Source organism: Hordeum vulgare, chromosome 4H (genome assembly GCF_904849725.1).
Source record: "Hordeum vulgare subsp. vulgare chromosome 4H, MorexV3_pseudomolecules_assembly, whole genome shotgun sequence".
NCBI classification, from domain to species: domain Eukaryota; kingdom Viridiplantae; phylum Streptophyta; class Magnoliopsida; order Poales; family Poaceae; genus Hordeum; species Hordeum vulgare.
The window spans coordinates 33,384,966-33,403,310 of NC_058521.1; the positions used below are offsets into that span (position 1 = coordinate 33,384,966).

At 44.4% G+C, this 18,345-nt stretch overlaps 2 protein-coding genes across 2 annotated transcripts; one reads left to right on the forward strand and one right to left on the reverse strand.

The window, feature by feature from the left end:
* Positions 1–1,469: 1,469 nt before the first annotated feature.
* On the forward strand, positions 1,470–3,075 carry LOC123451110 (metacaspase-1-like). Its single transcript, XM_045128119.1, has 3 exons — positions 1,470–1,844; positions 1,945–2,284; positions 2,388–3,075. The coding sequence occupies exons 1-3, from the start codon at positions 1,487–1,489 to the stop codon at positions 2,773–2,775; spliced, it is 1,086 nt and encodes a 361-aa protein (XP_044984054.1). The 5' UTR covers positions 1,470–1,486; the 3' UTR covers positions 2,776–3,075.
* Positions 3,076–9,107: 6,032 nt separating this feature from the next.
* Positions 9,108–12,694, reverse strand: LOC123447741 (probable E3 ubiquitin-protein ligase ARI3). The gene is made up of 5 exons (XM_045124389.1): positions 12,377–12,694; positions 11,487–11,519; positions 11,091–11,382; positions 10,376–10,856; positions 9,108–10,142 (listed from the first exon to the last, which is right to left on the reverse strand). The coding sequence occupies exons 1-5, from the start codon at positions 12,548–12,550 to the stop codon at positions 9,479–9,481; spliced, it is 1,644 nt and encodes a 547-aa protein (XP_044980324.1). The 5' UTR covers positions 12,551–12,694; the 3' UTR covers positions 9,108–9,478.
* Between the last annotated feature and the right edge of the window lie 5,651 nt (positions 12,695–18,345).

Below are 18,345 nucleotides of genomic sequence, written 5' to 3' on the forward strand. Positions count from 1 at the left end.
TAAATGGATCGGCTCAATGTAGCTAATGTGATAGCCTTTTGCTACCAAAGACCAAGCTGAGTAGATTAGTTCAGGTTTGACACCCCCCCCCCCCTCGCCCAATTGGGCTATATCTATTTATTTAAAAAAAATCTCCATGTTCCAAATAAATTATTATACTAGCATTGGCTTTCTCAAAAAAATAAAATAACCCTTGGTTGCATGTCTCTAAAATAAAAGTAGTCACAACATATATGTCTTATTTGTGAGCAAGTGTAAGCCGAATATGAAACAACCAAATCCACCCATGCAGTATAAACTTCAAATTGTACAACGGGGAAAACTTTAGCTCTAATAAATTGTCACCATTGGCCTCTCCAAATAGAGGAAATCTTATTGCTAACAAATAAATTACCCTTTTTCATGGACCTGCAACATTTATTACGAGAATTTTGCTAGTAGATGTATCAATAATAAAGTTATGACTAAATCAGAAAAAATAAATCGTTGCAACATGTACCACTTTAAATATGTTGAAAGAACACGATGGTTTTGTAATGGATCCGCCATAAGCTTTTCAAGCAGAATCCGTAAAGCCGAGGATCCGCGCGGTGCCCGAATTAGTGTTGTGGCAATTGGTCTCTGCTCGTCAGGTATATATGTATTCTCCTTAGTTCTATCACGTTTCCATTCACCTTCGAGCTTATAAAATTCACACCACTACCCTGTCAGAAAAGAAGATGAACCATATTCCTCCTAATCTGGACCTCCCACAAAGTAGCAAATAGTGGGATAGTGCTTGCAATGATACAAGTAGAAGCTAAGCTAGGCAGAGAATCTAGCTTGCAAATAAGTCCTTACAGTCCTACTGCCAACTCTAATCATATATTCACGCCCAAAGGAAGTGTAATGGTGTTGATTTGGTATCGTAGATGCTGATAATTCTTTTCTTCTACATAGACTTTGTTAAAGTTCACAAGCTTATTTGACTAAACACAATAATGTACTCCCTCCGTTTCATAATATAAAAATGTTTTTGACACTACATTTATATTACAGAACGGAGGGAGTACAATATAAATATGGAAGTAACTGAAACGGAGGAACTACTCTGCCTTATGCGTTAACCCAATCACTTGCAAAATGCGCTTCTACAAACGAGTAGCAAGCTGTGGATTAACTTCAACCCAGAACCTTGATCCTTATTACCTCGCAAGTCTCACTGAGAAAAGAACCAAAGATGGATGCTGCACTGTTCTTTGTTTATTTCATCATGTGGCTGCTAGAATCGTATGCCCACTTACTCCTTCCTCCACGCAGTTTGTTAATGGTCCATGGTGCTACAATGCATTCGATTCTCCAACCAAAGAAATAGTAAGAAATAGGAATGTTCCTGCAAAAATGCTTTGATGTTCACTCAAATCATGGTCTTTTCTTGCTCGATTTAGCACTATAAAAAGGGGCATGGAGTTGAGAAGAGAGATGCACGCAACACCAAGCCAGGACAATGGAGTGTGGTCACTGCGGCGAGCGCGTGTCCATCCCGCGGGGAGCACGCGCTGTGCACTGCGCGCACTGCCGCGGGGTGACGCGCGTCGGCCGACGGCACGGCGCCGTCGGTTTCGTCGTGAACATGATCACCAACATGGCTGGCGGCGGCCGCACGAGGCCGGCAACGCCGCCGAGGCTGCGGGAGGCGAACTACCCCAGAGCCCACGGCGACAAGCGCGCCCTCCTGGTCGGCATCAGCTACGCGGGCACGCACCTCCGTGAGCTGAGCGGCCCCATCACCGACGTCAAGAGCATGAGCTTCCTGCTCACCCAGAAGTACGGGTTTCCAGGCCAGTGCATCCTCGTGCTCACCGGTAACGACGGACGAACACCTGAGAACTCACCCACCACCTGCGCTGCGTACGCATTTGTTTGTCTGATGATCGTCGTTCTCGTGCTGCATGCCATTGCCAGATGAGGAGAGCGACCCGCACAGGACGCCGACCAAGTCCAACATCCTGCTGGCGATGCGGTGGCTCGTGCACGGCTGCAGCTCCGGCGACTCCCTCGTGTTCCACTTCTCCGGCCACGGCGGCCAGGTGGGCGACGAAGACGGCGACGAGCGGGACGGGAAGGACGAGGTGATCTGCCCGCTCGACTCGGACCCGGACGACTACGGCAGCGACATCCGGGACGACGAGATCAACGCGGCCCTGGTCCGGCCGCTCGTGCACGGCGTCAGGCTCCACGCCGTCGTCGACGCCTGCCACAGCGGCACCGTCCTTGATCTGCCCCACCTCTGCAAGATCAAGAAGTACAGCAACGAAATCAGCCACCTTTTCCCCTGAATCCTCCGCACCGCGATCAAAAAGCAACGATTAATTGACGATGATGCCATTGTTTTGCCATTTTTGGAGGAACGGAGAATCGGAATGGGATGACGAGAGCCCTCCGAACGGCGCCTGGAAGAAGACAAGCGGCGGGCAGGCGGTCCTGATCAGCGGCTGCGCCGACACCCAGACGTCGATCGACGGGATCGGCGACGAGCTCGTGGGCATGGGGGCGCTGACGTACAGCTTCTTCACGGCGGCGCTGTTCGCGCAGCGGACGCCCACCTACGCGCAGCTGCTCGCGACGATAAAGGCGATCATCCGCGAGCGCAACGCCGACGGCCGGATCAACTGCAGGCTCCCCGCGCCCGTCTGCTCGCTCGTCCGCAAGGTGGTCAACTTCAGCGGCGTGCAGGAGCCGCAGCTGACTTCTTCGGACAAGTTCGACATCAATCGGACGCAGTTCCTCCTATGAACAAGGCAACCACCTACCTCTGCCCTCAACAGACGTACGTTCTTCGTGGTGAGACCTGGATTGTGTGCTAGATCAATCAAGTCGTTGTGGCTTCTTTTTTCTTTTTTGCATGGTAATAATACTAGTGTCTTAGGGCATGTATAATGGTTAATAAGATAGTCTTATCTTAAATCTTGCATTGTAATATAGAGATGATAAAAAAAAGTCTACAATGAGTCATCTCTTAGCCTTATTTTATGTAACTAGCAAAAGGGCTCGTGCGTTGCAATGGAAGAAAAAAATACGACACGTTTTTAATCTTTTTTATAATCATTTTGATTTATTAAAATAATAAGCTAACTAACCAATGTAGTCAGTCCTATCCTATTTTGTTGAGAAATCAACCCGTCCATTGTTAATTCCACCATGATGAGAAATTGAGCGGGACAAGCAAAGCAAAACAAAAAGGCTACGTGTATTGATCAATGGACTGTTATCTTATTTCACTCATGGGGTAGAGAATGTGGGATCAGATGACAAACTGAAGGTGATGTTCCATTCTCTGTCTCTACAACAATACAATCTTACATTCAATACATTCATTCATCAGCAAACAAATCCCCACAAAACAAAATTTCTTGCCGGTGTTTGGCACACGGTTGGAGGCATGGGGAGGGGATCTCACCAGATGATGAGTTCCTGCCGGAGGAGGGGATACGATGAGGGGAGCAAGGGTTAGGCGTCTCTATCTGGCCATAAGGAGTCGCCGTTGCCGCGCCATAACCTTGGAGTTCCCCGTGTGAGCCATGGAGGTCCGCATCAACCTGCAAGTACTTCGCTCCGCCGCGCCTTATTCGCGCGCCGCCGCCGTTCTGCATCGAGCAGACGCATCATCCCCAGTCACTGTAGCTGTCGCGTTGATTTGATCCAGAAGCTGTGCTCGAGCGCCGAAACGGGGGCAGCAAGCGGGCAGAGGTACGGCCGCGGAGGCGGGTGGGTTGAGATCGACAACAGTGATGGTTGAGGTCGACCGCGGCGGCGAGTGGTGTCGCAGCGGCCTAGGCACAGGCCAGGGTGGACCAGGGTCAACGCGATGCGCTCGAGCGCCGCAACAGGGGCAGTGAACGGGGAGAGGTACGGCCGCGGAGGCGGGTGGGTTGAGATCGGCAGCGGTGGAGGTTGTGGTCGGCCGCGGCGGCGAGTGGTGTGCCGGTGGCCTGGGCACAGGCCAGGGTGGCCCAGGGTCGACGGGAGGAGGCGATGCGTACGTGTATAATTTTTGCAGCGAATCGTTTTTTCCTTTTGCGTTGCAGATAAATGATGGAACAAAAATTACAGGGGCTTTTTTATAAAAATGTCGCGGTGGGTTTTCCGACGGAAGCAATAGCCGTTTTATTATTACTAGCAAAAGGGTCCGTGCGTTGCAACGGGAGAAAAAAATACCACACGCTTTTAATCTTTTTATAATCATTTTGATTTATTAAAATAATAAGCTAACTAACTAATGTAGTCAGTCCTATCCTATTTTGTTGAGAAATCAACCCGTCCATTGTTAATTCCACCATGATGAGAAATTGAGCGGGACAAGCAAAGCAAAACATAGAGGCTACGTGAATTGATCAATGTACTGTTATTTTATTTCACTCATGGGGTAGAGAATGTAGGATCAGATGACAAACTGAAGGTGGTGTTCCATTCTTTGTCTCTACAACAATACAATCTTACATTCAATACATTCATTCATCAGCAAACAAATCCTCACAAAACAAAACTTTTTGTCGGTGCTTGGCACACGGTTGGAGGCATGGGGAGGGGATCTCATCAGATGATAAGTTCCTGCCGGAGGAGGGGATACGATGAGAGGAGCAAGGGTTAGGCGCCTCTATCTGGCCATAAGGAGTCGCCGTTGCCGCGCCATAACCTCAGAGTTCCCCGTGTGAGCCATGGAGGCCCGCCTCCACCTGCAAGTACTTCGCTCCGCCGCGTTGTCGCCGTTCTGCATCGAGCAGACGCATCATCCCAAGTCACTGTAGCTGTCGCGTTGATTTGATCCAGAAGCTGTGCTCGAGCGCCGAAACAGGGGCAGCAAGCGGACAGAGGTACGGCCGTGGAGGCGGGTGGGTTGAGATCGACAACAGTGGTGGTTTAGGTCGGCCGCGGCGGCGAGTGGTGTGGCAGCGGCCTGGGCACAGGACAGGGTGGACCAGGGTCGACGCGATGCTCTCGAGCGCCGCAACGGGGGCAGTGAGCGGGGAGAGGTACGGCCGCGGAGGCGGGTGGGTTGAGATCGACAGGGGTGGCGGTTGAGGTCGGCCGCGGCGGCGAGTGGTGTGGCGGCGGCCTGGGCACAGGCCAGGGTGGCCCAGGGTCGACGGGAGTAGGCAATGCGTACAAGTATAATTTTTGCACCGAATCATTTTTTTTCTTTTGCGTTGCAGATAAATGATGGAGCGCGGGTTGAATAACAAAAATTAAGGGGATTTTTTATAAAAATACCGTGGTGGGTTTTCCGACGGAAGCAATAGCCGCTTTATTATTAGGTATAGATGTATAGATTAGTTATTTCTATAAACATGGTGAGACATATTGTGCTAAGAGATCACCTCATGTCTTCTCTTAAATAAGAGAAGGCAAAGCTTTTTTTTTCGTATTCTCTTTCATCCATCTAATCATTTATCCTATGTAGCACTCCTAAGATAACGCATTCTACATGTCCTTATTTAACAAACGGCTAGTATTTGGATAGAAGGACACCGGTCAAGAAAAGCACGGATTGTTTTTTAAATTCTACATGTCCTTATTTAACAAACGGCTAGTATTTAATAAAGCACGGATTGTTTATGGCGGTGTGTCATGTAAATTACCTTCAAAGTTGTAAAATATTACCAACCAATGTCATTTATAAATGATAAAAACATTTCACACATGAAAATCCCCTCACAGAGCCGGTCCATGTAGGAACCTCCTATACTGCGCTATCGGCACTGGAAGAACACGCGGCGCGTCGTTTGAGCTGACCCATGTCTGGCGGGCTGTTTTTTAAATTTAATTTTTATTTTATATTTTTCTATTGTATTTCAATATCTTCTAATTTAAATAATTTGAGACTTCAAAAAAGTTTAGATTTTTCCAAAATACGCATGTTTAAATAAAATATTAGTAAATCATAAATATTTGTGGATTTCTAAAATAATTAAGATTTTATAATAAATGTTTGCTTATTCAAAACATATTTATAATTTCTGAAAGAAATGTTAGAGAAATAAAAATGTGTCCATAATTTATATAAAAGTTCGCGTATTAGAAAATGTTAATAAAATTTCGCCAATTAAATAATTCTCGTGAATGGAAAATATCCGGAAAATTTAAAATTGTTCATGACTTACAATTTGTTTTATTCATTCATGAAATGTTACCCCAAATTTCCAAATTATTACGTACCAATGTCATCTATACATGATAAATAAACACTTCACACGGGAAAATCCGCTCACTGTGCCGGCCCATGTATGAACCTCCTATACAGTGCTGTGGGCACTGGGAGAAGACACCGCACGTCGTTTGAGCTGGCTCATGTCCGGCGGCCTGTTTTACGATTTTTTATTTTTATTTTCTATTTTTCTATTTCATTTCCAATTTTTATAATTTAAGTAATTTGGGACTTAGGAAAAGTTCGTATTTTAATAGAATATGCAAATTTAAGTAAAAAATTTGTAAATCGTAAATGCTTGTGGATTTATAAAGTATTTACTATTTTGTAATAAAATATTTGCTTATTTAAAAAAGTTTAGAATTTTGAACAGAAACGTTCGGGGAATAAAAATGTGTTCATAAGTTTTTTAATATTTTGTGTACGAAAAAATGTTAATAAAATTTTGGCAATTCAAATAATATTCATGAATGGAAAGATATCAAAATCTAAAAAATGTTCATGACTTACAAAATATTTTATTCATTCATAAAATGTTAACTATTTTAGAAATGGTCGCGCATTTCAAAAAATATGTTTATATCAGAAAAAAAATTCAAATCAAAAAATGTTTGCTAATTTCGATAATATTTTGCAGAAATTTTCAAAAAAATATTTGTCAATTATATAATATTCGCAAATTCAGAAAAAAATATTTTGAAAAAATACTCAATTTTTCTAAAAAAGTTTGCAAATAGAATAAAATGTTGGAAAATTTTATAATTATTCACAAATTTGAAATTTTGTCCTGATTTCAAATATGTGCACGAGTTTTAAAAAGTGTTCATGATTACGCGGAATTGAGATTGATAGTGTATCTAAGTGATGCAGTAAAATGTGTTTATGGCCATTGGAAATTATGAAAAAAGTATCCATTACAACACACGGGTCCTTTTGCTAGTGAATGCATAAAAACATTCACACGTGTGAAATCGACGACCCCTTTACCACCAACAATAATTGAACACACATGTAATTATTGTATGGATGCGAGTACATACAATAATTGAACACACGCATACCACATAAGGGCATCTCCAGCACCGACCCGCAAATTCGTTCGGTATATGTCGTTTTTATGTCTGGACGTGGTTCTTGTATTCACGATAGTGTCATCCAACGCTAATTACAAAATACCCGACTAGGAGAAGAAATAGATGATGACCATGCATGTGGTGGGTTATTTATGATGTATTGTTTCGTTAGGATGAAAGAGAGGAGAGGGGACCATATACATGAAGAGAGAGAAAAAAGAGGACCTTTTGATCGATCAAGTGCGGAGAGGGGACCATACACATGAAAAAGAGAAAAAAGCGGACATTTTGATCGATCAAGTGCATGTCTGGATCGGTTTAGCTTCCTCATGTTTGGTTCCCTTGGAATGCCCTAAGAGCATCTCCAGCCGTTCGGTCCCAGGGACGTAAAATAGCGCCGTCTCGGGGCGCGCTGGCGGAAAAATCGTCCTGGGAGGCTCGGGTTCCCAGTCGCCCCCCAACCGTCGATATCGGCCCATTTTCGACGCAAATTAGTCCACTTTTGACCCATATTCGGCATGCTTTGACACAAATTGAACAACAATAGTGTTTTTTATCACATAGTTCATCACAGAAATCAATATAAATAAAAAATAATTCAACAAATCAATAGAAATCAAAATAGTTCAACAAAATGTGTCCATAGTCTTTCAACATATCACCGGGAGCTCCGTATGCAAGCATCGTGATAGCTGACGTGCACTTCTGGAGTAAGGTGAATCCAAGGGTGACGGTGCAATCATTTTTGCACTTGAAGTAGCTGTCGAATTCCCTGGTGGAATTCACGATCCCGAGGACGAGCTTCCGGCTCATCCGATAACAACGTCGAAATACTTTGTCGCCGTGCAGAGGAGTGTCGGTGAAGTAGTCGATGTAGAGCAAGCGATAGCCTTACAGTTGTTGCCTCTGCTTTGCCTTCAGCCGGCCCGACGTCGAGCCACCTCGCCTCGGTTTTGCATTGCTTGCGGACAGGGCGGCTAGGCGCTCTTCATATTGGGTGTCGTCGTCGGCTTCGTCCTCCATTAACACCGCGAACGCCTCCTCGTCGTTGGAGTCCATCGACTAAGCAAATGGCCGAACACCTGACGGGTGTGGCAGATGCGCAGCCGCGTGGGTGGTCGGAGCGCCGAAAAACCTGCCAAGAAGCAGGGGAGGCAGGGGGCGAAGCCGTGGCGTACCCTTCCTTCGTCGACAGGGAGATGACCTTTATAGTGGCGGTAGATAGGTGGACGGCACCGGGATCGGCACGACGGCGAAAGGTGTAGTGCACGAGGGGCGAATCTGAAGGAGGAAAAACTGTTTTCCCACCTAACAGGAGGGGCCGACGCACCGTTTTTCCTTCCGTCGGCGGCCCCGGTCGCCCCCCAGCACATTGGGTTCGGCCTAGGACCGCCGGGGCCAATATCAGTCCTAGCCAGCGAAAAACGAACTCCTGGGGAGCGACTGGGCCGTTTTTTCCCGCCGGCGAAAAAAAATACCTGAGAGAGGCTGTTGGGGGCGCGGCTGGAGATGCTCTAAACATTACATACAACAATTGAACACATTTTCCGCCTGTTTGGGAACAAGATCATTTAGCCATGAACAACTTGGTAGAAATAAATTAGCTCTAAGCACCCAAAGTCAAACTTCAAAATGTTCGGCCAAACTTATATTAAAAGATATCAACATCTTCAGTATTAAAGTTCATATAATATAACAATTATTTCACGATGCATCTAAAGATATTAATTTTCTATTGTGAATGTTGATGTGTTTTCCTATAAAGTTTGTTAAACTTCATAGAGTTTGATTTCAGACAAATCTTATATGCAGACTAAAGAGACGAGATTAACAGCAATGCCAATCAGAAGTGCTGAAGCAGGTCGTTACTTATATCATCCCATCAGAAAGATGTAGTTCCAGAACAACGCTTAGTACAGACACCACAAATACCTGGATGAACCCGTACGTGCTTCACTTGCAAACCAATAGTAATCTATATTAATAAGTACTACTTAGGTAATTAGGTTAGGTCCTCCCAGTGCGAGGCATCCACTAACCTCAGAGCACAGCCTAAATCATTTCTTACTGTACGCCCACATCTGCATCAGATGCATGTCAAGGTGGTCTTCACTCTTCAGTTGCTGCCACACCATCTGTCCGCCCTGAGCAGCACCGAAGTGGAGCTTGTCACGCCCGGAACTCCTTGGCCCTGCCCTCAGCAGCACCAAAGTGAAGCCTGTCACGCCCGGAACACCTTGGCCCTCACAGGGCCGTCCGGCGTGTACGCGGCGATGTCCATGGGTACCGTGAGCAACGGCAGCAGCTCGTCCTGAATGCAGGTGTACATCTCACCGCAGAGCCTCTCGAGGATCTTGGCGAGGTTGACGACATCCTGCTTCACCTGCACTATCTCCTGGTCAGGCAGCGCCGGGATATCCGTTACGAGCACCTTGGACAGCTGCTCCACGTGCTGCTCCAGCTGCTCCTGCTGGTTCTCAAATAGATTCTGCGCTGGGACCAAGTTGCCCCGCTCTGACCGGTGCGCCCGCAGTTCGCCGCCGAACATGTGGTAGGCAAACGCGTATGATCGTGACACCACCTGCCGTGACCACAGCAGGCGTTGGTGTGCATCGGTCAGCCAATCACCGTCCCTGATCAGCCTTGGCCGTAGGTGATTCGACTCCAGCTGCTTCACTTTCTCTTTGATGGCCGGCCCCAGCTTTTCGTGCTGCTCCTTGTATGAGTCCTCGTGAATCTTGAACCGGTTGCAGTAATGCGCGTATCGCTCTAGCTGCCACCTGCCGGTGTCCACCTTGTCCTTGCTCTCCTTGTAGCGGTTGCAGCTGTGGCCCTCAATGTTTGTCCATGTGTGCGCCCTACCTGTGGGTCCACCACATAGCCAGCTGCATTCATAGAAGAACTAATAATCAATAACTGACTTAAGTCAGAATAGGATGCATGCAGCAGGTAACATAAGAACATTCCTCAGAGAATGTGTGAATTAGCCATGTAAGCACTCAATAAGCATGTGCGGGAATAATGGGATGAAAATTATCCCAAAGGCACACTGATGAGCAGTTCGCAGATTGCTGATCAGGCAGTCGGGCAGTCGAGCTCACATGTAAAAAGAGCTTACCACAGATACTGGCCACACTTGCACTTGACCAGGTTGCAACCATCACGCTTCTCAATTGGCTTGAAGCACTTGGGGCAGCTCTTGGTGTTTTTAACGATCCATTTGATGTTCTCTGATTCGCCATGGATCCTGGTGTTCCACTTCTTCCATATGGTACACGGGCACGGTGAGTGCGTCTGCTCCGTACAGTTGAAGCAGAAGCTGACACCGCAGAGACACTTGACCTCGCAGTAACGATCACCGGTGCCCACACGGATTGCGCGTCCACAGTGTGGGATGCTGGGGCACCACTTCACGAAGTCATTGTCCTCAAGATAAGACTCCAGTAGGAAGCGGTTAAAGCGCTTGGCTGCATCGGGGTACTTCTGGCCAAGTAGGCGCTGCACAATGCCCTCATCGCAAATAGCCAAGCACTTCACCTCCATGCAACGTATCTGCTTCTTGCCACCGTCTATGGCTGCATTGAAGTGCTCTGTCCAACCTGGAACAAAATTGAAGTGCCCCGGTAAGCAAATGTTTTTGTTTGTATTTTCAGGGGCTACGGGTAAGCAAGCGTAGACGTGCTTTGCAAGTGATTTTAATCCTCTGCTGTTGCTGCTGCTGGTGGTTGCATTGCATAAGATCAGTCATTGTACAGATCAGAACAACTGTACACCTTAAAGTAACTGTAAAGGGTCAGAAGATAACTACTGAGGAGAAGGCATGATGAACTCACAGTCATTGCAGAAGCAATGGCCACAGTCCATAGTTGAGACAGCAGCCGGGGACAAGTCATCATCAAAGCACACATTGCACTGGACACTTGTCGAGGGTGTTCTTGAGGCACCTATTAGCATGCTATTCTTCTCCTGCAGTACAATGCCTGCTTCTCTGAGCATGCGGTCGCGCCCCTTCCTGTCAAGGCAATCATAGATGCAGTCTATCTTCCATCGGTGGAAGATGAACAGAGAGCGTGCCTGGTGCTGCTTTATATTGAGCAAATTCATCACTATGGACAAGTCTTCTTGCTGTAGGCAGAGTGGATAAAGAAACAGTCAGTGAACCTCGACTAGCAGTAAACAGACTGAATCCAACTCTTAAATCATAAGAAATGACCAGCATGGCCCATTACCTGGGCTGCAGAAAGGGTGTCTCCTGTAATAGCCTAAAACAACAGTTATAAAATGTTAAAAACTTAATTACACAACCATAAGAATCTTAAAAAAAATGACATTCTACTGCAGTTGGTTAATCTGGAGGCATAAATCACAGAAAATGCAAAATACAAGTAGAGCACAAATGATTGGATACAATAAGATAATTACTTTGAGCAAAGGATGAATATTTTACTGTGATACCGATCAGAGGTTCAGAGCTTTGATAACAGACAGAGACAGGAGATGAACTATCAGCAAACCAGGAACGCATCGATGCTTGATGCCTCCATCTTGCAGTTATTGTCTTATAAAAATGATTTGTGCGGTCCTTAAAGTTATAATTAGTAGAACAAAATTATGCATTCAAGAAGGGAAGCTCTCCACGCCATAGTGTATAGTGTCCTCTATATAAACTGTGGTTTATAGTAATTTTAGTGTGATATCAGCAAACGAGGAACTAAAAGATCTCGCAACAAAAACAGAGTGCAGTTTGGAGCCAAGGGAGCTGCGTGATTTCAAGCACGGTCACGCCACTAGCAATGGTGTTCCACAGATCAATCACACTGGGCCTCTGCATCAGTCGGCATTAACTGATACCACATTGGGTCTGGAGCCGATCTGGAAGGAAATCAAGTGGGCTGCTGAAAGGGGATAACGGAGGCTACGAGAGCAGAATGCAGAGACGCGCAAGCATAGCAGTCTTAAAAAAGAGGACGCGAAATTCGGCGAAGGGTTGGGAGCACGTGGAGGCTCGAATCCCCCCGATCTCGCCGCGGCGGACGCCCCGATGAGGCGATAACCGGCACGCGCACGCAATCCAGTCCAAGAGGGCACGGCAATCCGCCGGCCGGGCGCGGGAGCTCACCCAGCAGTCGACGCGGCGCTCCGGGGGCGGCGGTTCCTCCTCGAGCAGGCCGAGGTCGTCCTCGTCCGCCCCCACCGCCAGGCCGTTCCAGTCGGCCGCCTCCTCGTCCGCCTCCCCGTCGCCGTCGCCGTCGTCGTCGCAGTAGTAGTAGCAGTCGTCGTCGTCGCTGGCCATGGCGGTGGCGGGGGTTGATCGCGGCCGGGGTTGGGGGAAGGGGGGCGAGGGTTTTTCCGGAAAGGCTTCGGGGAGAAGGAAAGCTCGGCAGTTTGGTCGCGGATTTTTGGCTGGTAGCCGGCTGGAGTCCACCGCAGCGCAGAGGCCGGAGGGGTTTAAAGGCGGATGCTTTTCTTCCGGAGGGCAAAAGGCCGAAGGGGGAGGTTCGACTCGGGCGTCTGGGTGTTGACGTGTTGGTTCCGGATCGGGACATACCGAAGGGTTTCCCATAATTTTTTTTTACTGAATAGTAAATCTAGTTCCTTCGAGAAACAGCGTATGCAACTATGTCACGTCGCTTTCGCAATTAATTACGTATCTAAAATCATGACATTTATTAAAATCATGACATTTATTTTGAAACGGAGTGGTAGACCCGAGTTACTTATTGTGACCCACATGCAAGCTATGTCACCTTATCATGAATGTTGGGTGGGGGAGATAGCGGGTGATTTGATAGCAAAATGTAGCATTGGAGTTTGTGAGAGGGAGCCACACCATGTGAAGGCTAGAAAAATTGTTTGATTCGATTTTGCAACTAATATGTGCCGGTGTGTAGTTGCTCGGTTAATCTTTCATAGTTAAACTTTTACAAGTCAACCTCGTTAGGATACAGTTAGTGTTGGAGTCGGACACGTTACTGCTGAAGATATGCCCTAGAGGCAATCATGTATGATGGTATTTTTTATGTGTTTATAAATAAAGATGGTCCTCGAACATCATCAGTGATGTGTATCAACAAGATGTGACCTTAGGAGATCATAAGTATCAGGAAGGATTTCTGGCGCCGTTGCTGGGGAATATCATCACCAACTACCAAAAAATATTCTAGATTCTGTTGTAGGTGGTACCTTTATGGATGTGACCTTACGAGAGGACAGAAAACTTCTGAAAAACATCATGACCAATTATTTTCAATGGCATACCGAGAGAGCTCCAACCGGTAAGAAGGTAAATTTTGTTAAGGAAATCACTACTTTGAGTGAAAAAGTGGATGCTCTTATGAATTTATTTGCTAATAAAAATACTCATGTTGATTCCAATGATATGCCCTTGTCTACCTTGATTGAGCAAAATAATGATGATATTGATGTGAACTTTGTCTCGCGAAATAATTTCAACAACAATGCTTATAGGGGTAGTTCCAATGTTAGGCCATATCCCGATAATGTTCCTAATGGTTATAGCAATTCTTAGGGTAATTCCTATGAAAATTCTCCTACAAACTCTAATAGGATACCCTCTCATCTTGAGAACAGAATTAGGGAATTCATTAATTCTCAAAAAGTTTTCAATACTATGGTAGAAGAAAAATTGCATGGTGTTGATACTTTGGCTAAAAACATGGATATAATTGCTCTTGATGTAGAAACTCTTAAAAATGCTTTGCCTCCTATGCATGATTTTAATGAGACTATTAAATCTATCCAAGTTTCTACTAATGAAACTAAGGAGGGGACCGCTACGTTGCAAGCTAAGCGGCAATTGCTAGAAAAAACTCTTTCTCCCAGTTTTTACCGGAATCATGATGAAGATCTTAAAATGATTGGTACTTATCCTATTGAATATTTGTTTGCTTCTCTAAATATTAATGATAAAGGGACTCGAGATGAATCAACTCTACTAAAAGAGCGTCTCGTTTGCTTGGAGGTGATGATTTTTATGCTAAAACTGAAAGGTGGGTTTGGGGAGGTCAAAACTTTAACTAGTGATGTGCCCACTATTTTTTATTACAAGGACTTTAATTATGATAATTTATCTTTAGTAGAATGTATTTCCTTGCTACAATCCATTATTAGCTCGTCCAATGCTTATGAACAAAACAAAGCTTTTACTCAACATATAATGGAAGCTATGGTAAAAGCTTACGATGAGAAACTTGAGCTTGAAGTTTCTATTCCTAGAAAGTTGCATGATGAGTGGGAACCTACTATAAAAATTAAGATAAGTAAATATGAATGCAATGCTTTGTGTGACCTTGGTGCTAGCATTTCAACTATACCCAAATCTTTATGTGGTGTGCTTGGTCTCACTAATATTGAAGAATGTTCCCTAAACTTGCATCTTGCAGATTCTACCATTAAGAAACCCCTGGATAGAATAAATAATATGCTGATAATTGCAAATAAAAAGTATGTGTCTGCAGATTTCATTGTGCTTGATGTTGATTGCAACCCTACTTGTCCAATTATACTTGGAAGACCCTTCACACGAACTATAGGTGCAATCATTGACATGAAAGAGGGAAACGTAAGGTTCCAATTTACATTAAAGAACGGAATGGAACACTTCCCTAGAAATATAATTAGGCCACCTTATGAATCAATCATGAGAGCTACTTATGGATGGAGTGTCAAAGATGACAACACTTGAAACTATGCAATATGCCTAGCTAGGGGCGTAAAACAATAGCGCTTGTTGGGAGGCAACCCAATAGTTATCTTTGTTTTTGTATTTTACTTTATGTTTGTTTGTGATAAAATGATCATTGCCTCTGTAATGATTGTGTTTTTATGTTTCAATTAGTGTTTGTGCCAAGTAAAGCCTTTGGGATGATTTGTATGATGAGTAGAATTGATACGATGCAAAAGCAAAACCTTTGACGTCCAGTGCAGAATTTCTCTGATTTTACTAGAACGTCTTTTTATGTTGAATGTTTTACACATTATTTCTATACAAATTCTTCATGTCGTCCTAATTTTCCAGAATATTTGGAGTTACAAAAGTATAGGTTCATTACACATTACTACAGACTGTTTTATTCCAGTCACATTCTTTTTTTTATTTGCATAGTTTGCTTGTTTTGATGATGCTATGGATTGTATCAGGGTGTATAAGCCGTGGAGAAGTAAGAATACGGTACCTTATGCTAAAATAAAATAAGAATCAACTTATAACAACACCTGAAAGTATTTGATATGTTGCTTGTACTAACGGAGCTCACGGAGTTTTGTTGAGTTTTGTGTGATTAAAGTTTTCAAGTTTTGGGTATTATCCTGAAAACAAAGGAATGAGGAGCAGAAAAAGTCTAAGCTTGACGATACCCAAGGCACCCCAAGGTAATATTCTAGGAAGACTCAAGCGTCTAAGCTAGGGGATACCCCGGAAGGCATCCCCATCTTCTCGTCTCAATCCATCGATATGTCACTTGGAGCTACATTTTTATTCATCACATGATATGAGTTTTTCTTGGAGTGTCATTTGCTTTTATTTGCTTTTACTTTCAGTTTGCCGTAATCATCATCTGCTGGACACACCTGATTCGTCTCCGTCGTATATATAATTTTTGATTGTTTCATGCCAATATTCTACAACTTTCATATACTTTTGGCAACTTGTTATACTATTTTTGGGACTAACATATTGATCCAGTGCCCGGTGTCAGTTCTTGTTTGTTGCATGTTTTTTGTTTCGCAGAAAATCCATATCAAACGAAGTCCAAACGGGATATAAACTTACGGAGATTTTTATTGGAATATATGTGAATTTTGGGAAGTGGAATCAATAGAAGGCGGTGCCCGAGGGGCCCACAAGCCAGAGGGACGCGGCATGGGGGCTAGCGCGCGCCAAGCTGTCTTATGGCCACCCCGTAAGGCGGTTGATGTCCTTCTTTCGCCGCAAGAAAGCTAATATTCGGATAAAAATCGTGTTCAAATTCAACCCAATCGGAGTTACGGATCTCCGGGATTTAAGAAATAGTGAAAGCCCCGAAAAGAAGAACGCATAAACAGAAAGAAACAGAGAGAGATCCAATCTAGGAGGGGCTCTCGCCCCTTCGCCGCCATGGAGGCCAAGGACCAGAGGGGAAACCCTCCTCCCATCTAGGGGGAGGCCAAGGAAGAAGAAGAAGGAGGGGAGCTCTCTCCCCCTCTCTCTCCCGGTGGCACCTGAACGCCGCCACTGCCATCATCGTGACGACGATCTACACCAACAACTTCGCCGCCGTCATCAACAACTCTCTCCCCTTCTATGCAGCGGTGTAACACCCCTTTTCCCCGTTGTAATATCTACTTAAACATGGTGCTCAACGCTATATATTATTTCCCAATGATGTATGGCTATCGTATGATGTTTGAGTAGATCTGTTCTGTCCTATGGGTTGATTGATGATCATGATTGGTTTGAGTTGCATGTTTTATTATTGGTGCTCTCTGTGTCGCGCAAGCGTGAGGGATCCCCACTTTAGGGTGTTGCAATGTGTTCACGATTTGCCTATGGTGGGTTGCTTGAGTTACAGAAGCATAAACCGGAGTAGGTGGGTTTTGCATATGGGAGTAAAGAGGACTTGATACCTTATAATGCTATTGTTGGGTTTTACCTTAATGATCTTTAGTAACTGTGGATGCTTGCTAGAGTTCCAATCATAAGTGCATATGATCCAAGTGGAGAAAGTATGTTAGCTTATGCCTCTCCCTCATATAAAATTGCAATAATGATTACCGGTCTAGTTACCGATTGCCTAGGGACAAATAACCTTCTTGTGATAAAAAGATCTCTACTAAGACTAACTTAGTTGTTTCTTTATCTTACCTTCCCCTAGTTTTTATTTATGTGTTCTTTATTTTCTTGCAAACCTATCCTGTCACGCCTACAAAGTACTTCCAGTTTCATACTTGTTCTATGTAAAGCGAACGTTAAGCATGCGTAGAGTTGTATTGGTGGTCGCTAGAACTTGAGGGAATATTTGTTCCACCTTTAGCTCCTCGTTGGGTTCGACACTCTTATTTATCGAGAAAGGCTACAATTCATCCCCTATACTTGTGAGTTATCAAGACCTAGTTGAGAGAGATAGTACATCATCATAATTTGCTAGAATACTCTATCTGCTTCACTTATATCTTTTGAGCTTAGCAGTTGCTCTAGTACTTCACTTATATCTATTTGAGCACGGTGGCGTGTAGGTTTTATAGAAATATTATGCTCTCATTTTTCACTTATGCTAATATGAGAGTTAGATAAATAGTGACGGTAATTTGCATGGGTCGTAAGACTAGGTAAAAAATAATGGGTGTTCAATGAGAGATAATTAAAACCATCATGTAGCACATATAGAGAAATTATGGGTTAATGATATTGATGTGGTGATATGAAAAATGTGTGAGTGCATTATTATTATTTCACAGAGGTGTCAATGTTAAAAGATGTTAAATTTCTTGTTCATCTAAAAATTAAAAGGGCATGGTGATGATGTGTGAGCATTTCTATTCCTTGTTGAAATCCTAGTGTTGTTTTGAGTCGGAGTCGCGCGTTGGTTAATCCCTACCAACCCTCTCCTTCGGGGCATGTGATACGTCTCCAACGTATCTATAATTTTTTTTGTTCCATGCTATTATATTATATGGTTTGGATGTTATATATGCATTAATATGTTGTTTTATATTATTTTTGGGACTAACCTATTAACCTAGAGCCTAGTGCCAGTTTATGTTTTTCAATCTGGAAGCCTTTTCCGGTAATCTTGCCGAACAGGGAATTGATCACGAAGGGCATCTACATCAACTCCATTGCCCCTCCGATGATGTGTGAGTAGTTCACCACAGACCTACGGGTCCATACCTAGTAGCTATATGTCTTCTTCTCTCTCTTTGATCTTTAATACCATGTTCTTCATGATCTACTTAAACATGGTGTTCAACGCTATATACTATTTCCCAATGATGTATGGCTATCCTATGATGTTTGAGTAGATCCGTTTTGTCCTATGGGTTGCTTAATGATCATGATTGGTTTGAGTTGCATGTTTTATTATTGGTGTT

Excerpts from the sequence above, each read along its gene's own strand:
- LOC123451110 (XM_045128119.1), top strand. The coding sequence starts at position 1,487 with ATGGAGTGTGGTCACTGCGGCGAGCGCGTGTCCATCCCGCGGGGAGCA. Across the intron at positions 1,845-1,944 it reads GTGCATCCTCGTGCTCACCG|ATGAGGAGAGCGACCCGCAC; the intron begins GTAACGACGGAC and ends TGCCATTGCCAG. Across the intron at positions 2,285-2,387 it reads CACCTCTGCAAGATCAAGAA|GAACGGAGAATCGGAATGGG; the intron begins GTACAGCAACGA and ends CCATTTTTGGAG.
- LOC123447741 (XM_045124389.1), bottom strand. The coding sequence starts at position 12,550 with ATGGCCAGCGACGACGACGACTGCTACTACTACTGCGACGACGACGGC. Across the intron at positions 11,520-12,376 it reads AGCGCCGCGTCGACTGCTGG|GCTATTACAGGAGACACCCT; the intron begins GTGAGCTCCCGC and ends CTGTTGTTTTAG. Across the intron at positions 10,143-10,375 it reads AAGTGTGGCCAGTATCTGTG|CTGGCTATGTGGTGGACCCA; the intron begins GTAAGCTCTTTT and ends CTATGAATGCAG.